This window comes from Alosa alosa, chromosome 12, assembly GCF_017589495.1.
Source record: "Alosa alosa isolate M-15738 ecotype Scorff River chromosome 12, AALO_Geno_1.1, whole genome shotgun sequence".
Lineage (NCBI taxonomy): Eukaryota > Metazoa > Chordata > Actinopteri > Clupeiformes > Clupeidae > Alosa > Alosa alosa.
The window spans coordinates 30,238,856-30,253,855 of NC_063200.1; the positions used below are offsets into that span (position 1 = coordinate 30,238,856).

The window sequence follows — 15,000 nt, forward strand, 5'->3', positions numbered from 1 at the left end:
TCTCTCTTTCTCTCTTTCTCCCTCTCTCTCTATTGCACACACACACACACACACACACACACTCACACACACACACTCAGATGCTTACTCACAGTCGCATACATATTCACACACTTATGAGCATGTGCACATGAATGACACATGTGCATTCCGATGTATTTTCACTCCTAAACACATATGCATCTCTTTCTCTCTCTCTCTCTCTTCCTCTCTCTCTATCACACATATATACACACACACACACACACACAATCAGAAGCTTACTCACAGTCACATACATACTCACAAACTTATCTGCATGTGTATTCCCATTTGTATTTTCACTCCTAAACACATTCAAAAATACACACACAAACACAAACACACACACATTCTCTCTTTCGCACTCTCTTTCTCTCTCTCTCTCCCTCTCTCTCTCTCTACCCCACATACACACACACACACCTGCTCTCTATCCTCAGAGTCTGTCACCACACAGTCCTTGTGACAGGCACTCTCTTTATGTTCCTCCTGTGGGGATTATCAGTAAAAGCAGGGTGCCAAAGAGTCAGACGCTTAGGGGATACATGACTGCTATGCCACTAGCTGCTATCCGAACAGTAGTTAACAGTGTGCTATCCTGCCGGTCTAGGGCTGGAGAATGGTCAGGTCTATCTATCTGCCTATGTGTACCTATTATTATGTATATTAGAGGGTGTAACGATACACAAAGTGTAAAAAATGCAGTAAAGTGTAGTGGTGTCGCAACTTTAGAGGAAATGGTTAAGTAGAACAATCATTTTGTGATTTACATGTCTCAACGTGAATTGTGAAATGAAAGAAATTAGCTTTGTTGCATTGAGAGCTAAGGGGGTATATCTGTAAGGATATGTATATACATAAATGTAAGTATACACAAAAATTAATTAGGCATATATATACTAGCAGTTGACATGGTATATAAGTATATAAGTATAAGTATATATACTCTTTTGATCCTGTGAGGGAAATTTGGTCTCTGCATTTATCCCAATCCATGAATTAGTGAAACACACTCAGCACACAGTGAACACACAGTGAAGTGAAGCACACAGTGAGCTGTCTGCTACAGTGGCGCTCGGGGAGCAGTGAGGGGTTCGGTGCCTTGCTCAAGGGCACTTCAGCCGTTCCTACTGGTCGGGGTTCAAACTGGCAACCCTCCGGTTACAAGTCCGAAGCGCTAACCAGTAGGCCACGGCTGCCCACACTGCTGGCACACTGCTGGCTTGTGTGGTTTGTTATGTGCTGGACGGTGTTGTTGTTTTGGTTTGAGAGGAAGCTGAGGTGTGGTCTAATAAGGGGGTACTCTGTTTGGCTCTTGACAGCATGGCTGGATGTGGATGCATCCCAACCCCCCACCCCGCACACAAGCACACACACACACACACACACACACACACACACACACACACACACACACACACACACAACCCCCTGGTCATGAGTGAAATACACCAGGGCACACTGGGAACTTTTTTCCGCTCCATTGTTTTGGTATGTGGAATGAGGACTTGTTGGAGTGCCATCCCCACGTGGCTTGTCAGCGATGCCTGCTGGCGTGAAGGTTGCTGCGGGGGGTGCGCTCAAGCCAGTCCACCCGCCTGTCAAGGACAGCATCCGTGTGTGAAGGCAAAGATGCTTATTAGTGCGGCTACAACATGCCACAGAAAAAACGCATGTGCACGCACGCACGCACGCACGCACACACATACACATGCACACACACACACACACACACACACACACAAACACACACACACAACAAACACACACACATAAATATTTGTCTCAGTGAGCAGACACGTATGCATGGCCCCTGTTCTAGCATGTCGAGCGGTGTCATGCCTTAAGATATGCTTCCTACTGGCCTTGAACATCTCTTGAATTTCAGATTCCATTTCAGTTGTGTTATTGGCTAGGTATACATCAGACCTGCACATGCATATGCACACACACACACACACACACACCCCTGTTGTCAGGCTGATTGGGAACAGGCCGCAGGGTCCTCAACACCGGCCTCACCTTGTACATGACTGGAGTCCAATCAGAGCTGAGATTGGGTATTGGCAGGAGATATGAACTGGCAGTGCTGTCAGACTCTCGTGGGCAACTGTAGGGATACTAATAGGGAGTTCTATCTCTATGGGCTCGTAATCTCAAAGGAACTGTTATACTCCATCTCACTTTGAAGTGTCTGTGTCTCTCTCTCTCAGTCTCTATCTCTACATCTCTCCATCTCTTTCCGCATCTTTTTCCCTGTCACACACGCACACACACACACACACACACACACACACACACACACACACACACACACACACACAAACACACACACACACAAACACACACACACTATTGGCTAGGTATACATCAGACCTGCACATGCATATGCACACACACACACACACACACCCCCGTTGTCAGGCTGATTGGGAACAGGCCGCAGGGTCCTCAACACCGGCCTCACCTTGTACATGACTGGAGTCCAATCAGAGCTGAGATTGCATTGGCAGGAGATATGTGTCAGACTCTCGTGGGCAACTGTAGGGATACTAATAGGGAGTTCTATCTCTATGGGCTCGTAATCTCAAAGGAACTGTTATACTCCATCTCACTTTGAAGTGTCTGTGTCTCTCTCTCTCTCAGTCTCTATCTCTACATCTCTCCATCTCTTTCCGCATCTTTTTCCCTGTCACACACACACACACACACACACACACACACACACACACACACACACACACACACACACACACACACAAACACACAAACACACACACACACATACACACACAGACACAAACAAACAGACACACACACACACACACACACACACACACACATATACACGCACAATATAATACATAGCAAAGCCTACCAGGGAAATGTCAGAGAATGATAAGGTCTGGCAGTACACTTATACCACCTTCTGCAATGCACTGTGTGTGTGTGTGTGTGTGTGTGTGTGTGTGTGTGTGTGTGTGTGTGTGTGTGTGTGTGTGTGTGTGTGTGTGTGTGTGTGTGTGTGTGTGCGTACGTGCGCACATTTACATTGCTTTTGTGGTTTTGGCAGTGAGTATAGGCACACAATTTTATCAATTTGTGTTGAAATTACCATTTCTGTGTGTGTGTGTGAGAGAGAGAGAGAGAGAGAGAGAGAGAGAGAGAGAGAGAGTCATAGAGACCGAGAAAGCCAGAGAGAGATTGTCTTTGTGTATGCACGCTTGCGAGTGTGTACGTGAGCGTGCATGTTAGTGTATGTGTTAGCTTGCCTGAGGCGTCTCCCCTGCTCCTCCACTGAACTGGGGTCCCATCAGATGCTCTCTCTCTCTCGTTCCCAGCGTGCCTCATCAGACCTGCTTCTCTTCCCACCTTTGATCAAGCCAGCCCCCTGCACAGCTGCCCCTCAGACCTCATACCACTTCAGCCCTGTCGGCGCCACTGGTTGGCTGAGACGGCAATAATGTAATATTGATATTCTGGATCCAGACATGGCTAGCAAGTAACTGATAGAGAGAGCATGGGAGGGAAAAGGAGGGAGGGGAGAGAGAGAGAGAGGGAGAAAAAGAAATGGGTGAAAGACAAAAGGGAGACCTAAAGTGAGAGAGACGGAGAGAAACGCAGTGGTGTGACGAGAGAGGGTATTTATCTGGACTTGATTGCATCTTGGGGACAGCGGTGGAGAGGAGAAGGGTGCGTGGCGGGGCACAGTAAGTCTTCATGCATCAATTTCCCAGCCAATAGGGGGATGAGTTCACACAAACAGAGTTAGCACTGTGCACACACACACACACACACACACACACACACACACACATACAGACACCCACAGACACAGACACAGACACACACACACACACACACACACACACTGACACACACACACACACACACACACACACACAAACACCAGAGACTTAAATTCTAAATTACAACTGCAGAGGCTCGGGGTTGCAGCAGAAAGCGGTGCAAGCTGCAGCTAGAGAGTTAAAACCCTGCTCCTCCATCCCCAAGACAGGAAACCATGAAACAGTATAGTGTTATTTTGCTGCTCCTCTTCACACACACACACACACACACACACACACACACACACACACACACACACACATGCACGCATACACAGAGGTACTATCTGCTTTCCCATTCAACTCAGTAGGCTGAGACAATTTGTATGTTCACAAAGTGCCCAGCTGTGTCAGGGTATTTGTGAGTGAGTGTGTTAGTGTTAATGTGTGTGTGTGTGTGTGTGTGTATGTGTATGTGCGTGTGTGTGTGGGTTTATGCATGCACGCATGTGTGTGTGAGAGAGAGAGAGTGTGCGTGTATACACAGTGTGTTTGGAAACGGGCCAGTGTTTGGAGACTGCTGATACTCTTGCTGCCCTTGGTGGTATTATGTCATGTAATCTATGACAGATGCCATCTCTCCTCTATTCCCCTCTACTGTTGTGACGCCCGCCGAGCGACAGCCAGACAGCCGGAGAACAGCGATTGGGCCCGGGTTTGTCTCCTGGACAGGTCCCACCTCCGCACCCCACACACCCTCCGCTCTTTGCCTATTGTTCTCCTGCCTCGCGTCACTGCGCTGCTGTCGACTCCTCTGCTTTCCTCCTCCACCGCGTTCTGAGTTCTCCTCCGCCGAAGGAGCTCCCTGAGCACCAAGGCAAATAAACTACCAGCTGACGGAGAGGCATTTGCTTGCAGCTCAGAAGATGGTATACAGTATGCGCTACATCACCAGCTTAGCATCTTTGGCCTGGTGTATAGTCCTGGTGTTTATAGGCCTGGTGTATAGTCCTGGTGTTTATAGGCCTGGTGTATAGTCCTGGTGTTTATAGGTCTGGTGTATAGTCCCGGTGTTTATAGGCCTGGTGTATAGTCCCGGCTTGTTCACACGATGAGAGTTGCGTCATCAAGGCGGCATGCTGAGGAGTGTTGTGTGCAATCACGCAAGTCTTCACAATCACACAAATGTGCACGGAGAAGCATACAACTTCCTTTACAGGAAGTTTGCTTTTGTTTAGCAAAACAAAGCAATTTAAAGCACATTGAATGACCTCTGGGTATGAAATGCGCTTTATAAATAAAGTTGACTTGACTTGACTACAGTGGGTTAGCGCCAGTGGACTGGGAAACGGATACAGGCACAGAGGTCTTGTTGCTGGCGGGACAGTTGAAGGACTTTCATTGAGGAAATGTTTTGTTCAGTGTGTAATCTCCAGATAGTTCCAGATGTTTTTGAATTCTGGTAAATCGCATTATGACGTTGCCTCGGGGGCATCCTGGGATCAACAGCTGAAAAAAGGGGGTCAGGTTGTAACCCATTTCTGGGGCCAGAACATTTTCAAAAATCCAATTCTACGGTAAACTTCCTATTTGTTCAACAGATGGGATAACAGCTGAACCTGAAGACTTGTTTTTATAAGGCGAAGTCATCTGAGATCCATTCAGTGAATAAAAGCCTGTCAAACGCTGGTAAAAACTCTGGTGCTCAAGGGCCAGCAGCGGCTCCTCAGACCACTACTTACCCTGAGGATGAGAGAGAGAGAGAGCTGCGGTCACAGGGATAGTGGACCCAGCCTGCGGTTTGCTTTTTCCCGAGGTGGTAAAGCTGAGTGAGTCTTTTTTGGCATGCAGAAGTAGCAAGCTCAGCAGAAGTGCGTTAGCGGCCATAGCTGTGCTCGGCCAGTGCCAACAGCAGATTGAAACGCTGATGAGTTCGGTATCTACGGTGACCACTCCGCTCAGGGGCCAATAGGGCTGTGTCTACTTCCTCTTCTTTTCTTTTCCTTTCTCTTCAGTTCTTTTTTTCTCTCTTTTGTTTCTCACTCCCTTCTCTGGCTGTCGGCTCTTCAGGAGCTGCTTGTGGTGAAGAGACACGTTATATTGGAGTCAGGAGGTCGACGCAAATCTTGCCTCCAGTTAGCATTGGGCTATTTAATTCAAAGTCAAAGAGATGTAAAGTGAAGATCAGTGTTCCAGCTGAAAGGCAGAAAGTTGTATACAGAGAGAGAGAGTGTGTGTGTGTGTGTGTGTGTTGAATATGTACAACATTATACTCTCCTCGTACACTTTTCTTATATAATTGTGAGGTTTCAAACGGGGCTCTAGAAAGCTGTCCTGTAGTGTTCCATGTTACATACTGTATCTCTCTCTTTCTCTCTCTCTTTCTCTCTCTCTCTCTCTCTCGCTCTCGCGCACACCCTCACCCAAAGTGTCTCAGTGGGGTTGTTGACAGCTCGCCTCTGCTTGTGGGTTCTTGGAGGGGGTGGTGGACATGGTGGTGGGTGGGGCTGGTTGGGGGCTGTGGCAGCAGGTGCAGGGGAGCTTGGGGTTGCTGGAGCTGGAGCACATTTCATTTGTGAGATTGCTGCGTAAGCACTGAGCAATTTGACTAATGGAATCCAGTGCTTGTTTGTCGATAGGGACGCTCCGTCTTATTGATCGGAGTTATTCCTGCATGTACATACACTCAGGCTAGCAAACACACACACTTTCACACACATACACACACACACACACACACACACACTCACAAAAACTACACTCTCTCACACACACACACTCACACAAACCACACTCTCTCTCTCATACACACACAAACACACACACAAGCAATGAGGTTTGAAAAACAAGGCCGTTCACAGTTAATACATAACAATGAGAGGAAGCAGGCCACTTGAATGGATTCTTGCAGCAATATTATTGGCAGTGATTATAGACCAAACCTGGACTCCTCCAGCATTTATTCCGACCCATTCTGACGGGACTAGGGACTGCATAATAAGGACTGCGTGTGGCAGGGAAAGTTCTGCACTCGCTCAGTCTGGCCTGGCCCAAATATTCAACAGTCCTCCCCATCAGCCAGTATAGATACTGACGACAGTCCGTGTGGTTGTGGGGGGGTTTTTTTGACTCCCCAAGGCAAGCAGGCAAACCAAGTGCTCTCCACTTTGCGAGACTAATGAAAAGGCTGTGGACGAATTGAGTGGAAATCGATAGCGCTATTTGTGCAGCTGCGAGACTCCTGTGGCTGTGACAATCTCCTCCAGGCTCGACTCGAGCTCATTCACCTCTGGGTGTCTGTGCTCAGCTGGGTTGGACTGAAAAGCTGAATTAGTGGTGGGTTACTTACACTCCTCCACTCCCCCTTTCTCCACCCCCCCAACCCCCTTCTCTCTCTCCCAGGACTGGCTAAGCAAGTTCGGCTACCTGCCGCCCCCAGACCCCGTGACGGGGCAGCTGCAGACTAAGGAGGCGCTGACCAAAGCCATCAAAGCCATGCAGAGGTTTGGGGGCCTGGAGGAGACAGGCGTGCTGGGTGAGTGATTTTATTGAGTCTTGTAAGGTGAAGATTATTCCAAGCATGAATTGCTACAAATTGTTCCTACCTTGCAGTATGGAGGTGTGTGATGGTGCTTTCCAAAGTATATCCCCAGTATATTCCAAAATATGGTCGCACTTGCCGTGGTCAAAAACCGTATGGCTGCATACCTGCATACTTACCTGAATGAACACAAACCCCACGCTTAACAGCTAGAGCTGCCAAGCAGCTATTAGTGCTACGCTCTGGGGCATGTTTATGAGCCAGCAAACAGTTATTGTGTGCATATCCCACCTTCTGGCAGGTGCAGGACAAAAGAAAACTATACTCAATTACAAAAAATATAATGTCCGCAACACTGCTTTTGACTCCCAATTATTTAATGCACAACAGGCAACGTTTCGACCCTGCTGGGTCTTCTTCAGGCATGTTTATGAGCCCCCATGTTCATGCCCCCAGAGTGTAGCACTGTAGCTGCCTGGCAGCTCTAGCTGTTGGCTGCAGAAACTCGAGCTAGGTAGAGCCAATTGTTTTCATTTTTTCGTAGCCTACCGACAGCACTCGGTGACCTCGAGAAACAGAGATCTATGTAAAAAATCGCCGGATTCTCCTTTAAAGCCAGGCGCTGCAGTCACCTGTCTCAAGTGGGTGTGACCTCACATATCTCAAAACTGCTCGGAGCAGAGAAATATGAAACAAATATCTATTCTATACATTATCTATTCATAATCTATTTATAGTTTTTATGCAAACAGAAATGGAAAAAAAAATATTGAATCATAAATCATAGCACGTTATGGCTCCAAAAAAGTGAGTGAGTGAGTAAGGCTAATGCCTCAGATTGGGTGCTTTAACAGAGGCTGGGCCATCTGCCAGTAACCAGGGAAAGGTTTTTAAGGGAATATTAAGGACATTTAAGATTTCAAATGTCATATTTGTTTCAATAGTAATATTTCACCTATGCTTAATTTCTCTCTCTCTCTCTCTTTCTCTCTCTGTGCCTCAAAATCTGTGTGTGTGTGTGTGTGTGTGTAGACCAAGCTACTCTGGGCCTGATGAAGACTCCGCGATGCTCCCTGCCAGACTTATCTGCATCAGAGAGCCCCGTAGGACGGAGAAGAAGAGCTGTCACACCCCAGAACAAATGGAACAAGAGACACCTGTCCTGGAGGTGCGTGTCTGTGTGTGTGTGTGTGTGTGTGTGTGTGTGTGTGTGTGTGTGTGTGCGCATGTGTGTGTGTGTGTGTGTGTGTGTGTGTGTGTTTGTGTGTGTGTGTGTGCATGTGTGTGTGTGTGAGAGAGAGAGGGAGAGTCTATGTGTCTGTGACTGAATGTGTGTGTGTGTCGTGCGTGTGTGTGTGTGTGTGTGTGTCATAAAGAGCTTGTTTAAACTAGTAAGCAGTAAGTAGGAAAGAGACAAAGAGGAGGAAGTAGAGTGTGTATGTGTGTATGTTTTATAGACTCCTCCACATATATATCCGGACCGTGCTGGCTCAGGGCGCGTGGCCACTTATACGATTTTCCCTCACGCTGTGCCCACATCCATACAACCTATAACTGGGAAGGCTATTTCCTGAGCTGTGGGAAACTGTGTAACTGTGTGTAAGTGTGTGTGTGTAAGTGCGTGTGTTTGTGTGTGTGTGTGTGTATGTGTGTGTGTGTGTTTGTGTGTGTGTGGCCATATCAGGCATCAAGTGAATGAGCACAGTGTGCAGCTCGCACAGCTGTTGGGTCGCACCAGCTACAAACCTGCATCTGAGCAGCTTGACACATCTGTTGGATATGGAGGGGACCCATGCGGAAAGGTGTGGTTATGGTTAGTGAGTCTCAGCAGCGCAGTAAGGGCCTATGGTTTTGGCTCCCATGTTTTCACATATGGACTCGCACCGCAGTAGTTTGCACCAGCCCCAAGACAAGAAAAGCGCAACCTCACGCTAACACCTGTTTTAAACAGCCTGTGTGTTAGTGTAAGCAGAGTAGAGGCCCGGGGACAGTTTTTAGACTGCCCTTGAGATGCAGGGGCCAAAGTTTGTGTAAGTGAGTGTTATTTTGGGCTCTGTTGATGAATGTGCAGGCCAGGGTTAGAGCTTTGGGAGCAACGCTGTTGGCAGTGTGCTGCCTGACCTGGTTGGGAGCAAGTGTACAGTGTGTGTATGCAGTAAAATGTGTTGTGCCGTGCTAACAGGCTGCAGTGAGTAGAGGTTCAGGTTCACCTCCCCCTCTTCTTTCTGTATGACTTCTCACCTTTCATTTTTAGTTCCGTAACTCTGCCCTCTGGCCCCTCACCGCCATGTTCTATTCTCTCTCACTTTCTTCTCACACTCTTTCTGCCACACTCTCTAGCTCCACCTCTTTGATAGCATTCAACCTTCATCTTTTTTTTTCTCTCGCTGTCAAAGCACCCCATCTGTTGGTCACTCCACTCTTTTCTTTCTTCTTCTTCCTCACTCCCTTCATCTATCTCTACCTCCCTCACTTCTTCTTCCTTCCTTCCCTCCTCTCTATCTGCATGCCTTCGCTCAGCTCTGAGCTGTCAATCACATTCCTCACAGTTGTATACATATCCCTGCTCCTCTCTCTCTCTCTCTCTCTATTGTGGCTCTCTCTCCCCCTCTTTTTCTTCCTCCTTCTCTCCCTTTTCTGAATTACTGAATATCCGAGCGCATGCCATGCCATGCCTCTCTGCTTTCATACCCGTATTGATCTGTAGAGCAATGCTGCCAAGCTTCATTCATCCTCTGCTAGCCTTCTCGTCCAGCCCTCATTTCTAGCATGCTGAAAACTGCCAGAGGAACAACTCGCCACCTGCAGGTACAGTATACACAAGCGGCCTCTCCAGTGTGGACCGCTGCCTTGATCAACACGACTGACTGTTAGCGAGATACAAAAAGCAGTGTTGAAAACAATTATTACGTCTACTGAGTTTTGCTGCTGCAGCCACGGAAAGTTAAAAAAATCCCTGGGTTATAAGAGTACAACTAAAAATCAATACTCGCAATGTGGAGAAGTCTTCTACGCGTCGATTGACTGTCACCGCCTGTGTTCCAGTGGCTACTTTGGTGCCTTTGAAACTCATTTTGGCAAACATTTGCCCCCAGGAGTCCTATTTCAGTGCAGGTAGCAACCACTCTTCACCTTGAGGGAGTATTTGAGATGAGCCTTGGAAAGGGCCTTTGGCTGGGGCTTACGATTGGCCACTCTTCAGATTGGCACAATCAAGGAGGGGTGTGTGTGTGTGTGGATGGGGCCATCGTGTCCTGAGGTGGATGAGGACACCGAGGTGAATCTCCAACCCTCTTGTCCGGCCTCGGTGAGGGGTGTGAAGCCAACAGCATGTAATAGCCTCGATAATGGTGTGCTTTAAGAATTCCGATAAAGCGTTTTGGTGGGGAGGAGCCGTCTGTAGCAGTGAGGGGTGGAGGTGACAGGTGTGGAATGGTAAAAGGGACAGAAGAGTGCAGAAAAGGGAGCAAAGGAGGTGGAAGAGGGGAAAGTAGAGAGGTGAGGAAAGAAGAGGTGGATAGTGGAAGGTGCAAGGTTCAGACAAAAAGGAGATGCGGAGAGTGAGAGAGAGCGAGAGAGAGAGAGAATCTCTCTCCTGGGCCCACTCCTCCGATTGCACTCTGCTCAGCTGGTTCTGCCTCTGCCAGACAGGCTAACAAGGCTTAATCGAACAAAGGGAAATGCAGACATCCTCTAGAGATCATCTTGAGATTACCGTCTCATTCATTAGAGTAATGTATTGACTCGTGCATGTTCTCGGGATAAACACTTAATGCACTGAGTATTCGTTCATTCTCTGGCATGAGACAAGTTCAGCATTGGATTCCGCATCGCCAAAGAATACGCAATTAACTTTAATTATTTCGTCTTAGTTTAACAGAAGCTGTTCTAAATTGCATTTGGAAGTTAGGGCCAGGGAATTAGGCCGCATTTTTGGTAATGGCCAAGACACTCTGATTGGTGCTCACCGGGTCACATGGGGATGGAGGCTGTGATGATTTATTGGCCGGTGAGATGGAGAGCAGGTTCAGCGGCCCAGCTGTCAAGCGATGACCCCTGGAGCAGAAGCGGGAGCGGCCGGCACATTAGTCAGGTGGAGACGGATCCCCTGCCTCGCATGTTCATTACGCCACACAGGAGACCATCCCACTGCTCATTAGCACGCCAATTAATCACCTGAATAGATTAGCACTGATTGCCCAGGAGTGAATCTCTCCTTGCCTACTCCCTCTCTCTCTCTCTCTCTCTTTCTTTCTTTCCTCCTCCTTTAAATCTTTTTTGTAGTGTTGCGATGCTGCATTCCTCTCTGCTGGGTGAGCTGAAGACGCGTGTAGATCATTAGTGGAAAGCAGTGACCCGGGCAAGCACAGTCACGCTGGGCAGGAGAGGAAGTGCGAGGCCGTTTTCCCCTCATGTGGAAAACATCTGCGAGGATCATACATGTTATTTTTAGTGATGTTTGTTTTATTTATTTATTTATTTGAAGCAACATAATGGGCGCTTCCACATTGGTTCCAACTGCGGTTGTTTGTTCATGTGTGGAGATGTGTGAGTGGCCAACGAGACAGCCAGCTGCCAGCTGAGTGCTTTAGTTCTCCCCCCAGGGGTGTCAGTTATTAAAATACAGCGGCGTTATTGGTGTGAGTCATGAAGGGATCCCAGCATTCCCGCCCTTGCCGTGGTCCACATGACGTGCAGCTTTCTTGTGTGGGAATTGTCCTGGCGCGTAAAGCCTAAAAACAGCCAATTGCCCATCAGAATCACCCAGCCCCATGTGTGTGTGTGCGTGTGCATGTGCGTGTGTGTGTGTGTGTGTGTTTAAGTGAGCAGTGAGCCAGGAACAATCAGTAGTAGTGTACAGTAATACTTTTCTATGGAGGCAACTGAACTGTGGGGGGTGAGCCTTGCTGTGAGATTTAAATGGTGGGGAGGAAGATGCATTTCTCTTGGCTATTTCCTCCGTGTGTTCCACCGCTCCACTCCCTCTCTCTTAAAGCTGACGGCCATCACTCCTAGGGGCCGGGGTAGCCGCAGTGCTGTATAACAATTAAAAGTCAATAGAGGGAAGACAATTAAGAGAAGCACAGAATCACAGTGACAGCTGCTCAATGGGTACATCTGCTGGTGTACTGGTTTATGTATGTTGTACAAACGTGTTGCATAAACAAGTCATATTTGTTGTTGTGCATCTGTCCTTCATGTTTTTGTATGTGTCTGCATATACAAGTGTGTGTGTGTGTGTGGGTGGGTGGGTGTGTGTGCATATATAGTAGTTCTCCATGTTTGTCTGTGTGTGTGAAGTTGTCATAGATCAGAAGCATCTCATCCTCGGAGCTCAGTGCTCCATCTGATGGCCAGTAAACCACCACCACCACCCCTCCCTCTGCCCCCTGCACCCCCAGCACTTAGTAATCCATCATGTTAAGGCACCCATCCCCCGCGGCCCCACTGGGCACATTATGGAGAAAGCGGCAGAGAAAATTGAGCTTGAAATATGTGGCCACTCCCCTCCCCTCTCTCTCTCTCCCCCTCATCCCTCTCTCCCTCTCTCCTTCTCTCCCTTCATTTTATGGGCTGGCACCCTCCACACTTCACAGATGACCACTCCTGAACTCAATCATACCCAAACCCACCCAAGACTGATGTCCCGGGCGACTTCCTGTGTTTTGACAGCGGCATGATGGCATGCACTAAAGGTCACTCTTTGGAACGCACATAACAGGGATGATTCATTATGCGATTCATTGTCTGCTTCCTGATCTAAAAGCAGGGATGTTCTTGACAGAGTAGAGTCTTCTTGTCAATGGACACAAATTACAGGGAGGAATGACAGATGATTACATATCAGCGCATCTTCATACACATTGCAGACATATGCACACACACGCACACACACACATGCACACACAAACATATACACAAGGCCTTTTTTCTCCTCCTGATTAAACCTCGCCTGGCTGGTAATGTTGTCCCAGTCCACTTCCCATCTTCAGACAACTCTCAACAAACACGCAACAAAGCGAGGCATTTGTATAATTCATGGACACCTAGCACCTTAATATTTCACAGTGAACACGTAAGTGTGTGCGCGCACACACACACACACACACACACACACACACACACACACACACACACACACACACACACACGTTGGATTTTTATGTACATTACATGTTTGCAGCAGCTGTGGGTGAGGAAGACAGAAACGGCAAATGCATTTTTCATTACTTAGAGCATCTTAAATAAATAGGCTTTTGTATGAGCGGGTTCATCTTTTAATCTATTGCAGGGTATTGAGCTTGACAGAGTGGCGCGTAATGGATCACACCTTCTGACCTCATGTCCCTGCATTGAGCCTATTATTAAAGGTTCGATGCAGTGTGCAAAGGTGGCTGAGCATTTACATAGCTGACCTTGGCTAACTGCTATTATGCACCAGCGTTGCTATGTTACCACTTTCCGTTAGGTAAGTCAGTGTCTGAACACAAGGGTGGCTGTGAATTATCAAGCAGAGTTTGCACACCCGGTGAGTGGTCTTTGAAAGTGATTCCTGCTTTACAGGAAGATGTTTTCTCCAAGGCTTGTTTGCCGTTGTGGTTTTAGTGATGAAGCTTGGGCTCAAGAAATCTTTTTTTTTTTTTAAAGCATGGCTGTTTTGTTATTATCTGATTTCATTTAATATTTTTTTTATTTTTTTATTATACAGGAAAGTATTAAAAATAAAATTAAGGTACAGTTAAGCGGGTTTGTCTCAGTTTAAAAACTAGTTTCCCGCAGGTTGGTCCTTTTGTCCTTTTCTCAGGCCATGCCATTGAGCGGTTTGACCGCACAGTGTATGAATTAGGTGGGAGAAGTTCCCCGTTTATGGCAAGGGTCAGCATTTGCCCATGTTTAATACAGATGCACCTGTGTCCGTCTGTGTTTTTATGGCCTTACACGGTAATCATACAGCTTTTGACATACAATACAATGCCGTCAGTTGCAAATTAGGACCAGTTCATAATAGCGATGTTTGAATCTATTACTGTAATGCAGTAATGTTAAATAAGTACTGAGACTCTCTTTTCAACAGCAACATGTTTTTGTATATTTTAGCATTTTAAGATAAAGTGTAGTAGGCCAGAGTAAGCATTATAATTGAAATTAGAGTCACGCTGTGTAACGCCTTCAGTGTGCTTGCCAATATTAAACTCATGTTTATTATCTCAGCCATACGATTTGGTAAACAAATGAAACAAGTAATATACACAAGGTCAAAACACCGTCTCCACTACAGATGCATCAAGTATCAAATTCATCAAATAACTCTCACTACAGTCCAGCTTCATATGCAGGCTATGAGATTGTCATTTTTCATACTATAGCCCTACCACCTACTGTACTCGCAATCATTGAGCACACTGAACAATAAAGACCCATCGTCATTTTTAACATTCAATTTATTCCCACTTCACTATTTCTTTTCCTAGTTTTCTGACCTGTATGTCAAAACACTGACAGTTTATAGATTAACATTTCAGTGCAAACAAACATAAACAGTTCACTTGATCCTTGGGCCCAATTGTACATTGCACTTCGGATCTTATTAAACTATTCGCATTCAGACAAACGTCACGCTGCTTAGGGCCACGCTGTAAGATTGTCACA

At 47.0% G+C, this 15,000-nt stretch overlaps 1 protein-coding gene across 1 annotated transcript in view; it reads left to right on the forward strand.

Annotated features, from left to right (window-relative positions):
- mmp17a (matrix metallopeptidase 17a) overlaps nucleotides 1–15,000 on the forward strand; it is a 71,110-nt gene that overhangs the window by 27,642 nt on the left and 28,468 nt on the right. The window contains exons 3-4 of the mRNA XM_048258744.1: nucleotides 7,212–7,344; nucleotides 8,383–8,518. Coding sequence (XP_048114701.1) covers nucleotides 7,212–7,344; nucleotides 8,383–8,518 — 269 coding nt within the window. The remainder of the gene's footprint in view (nucleotides 1–7,211; nucleotides 7,345–8,382; nucleotides 8,519–15,000) is intronic.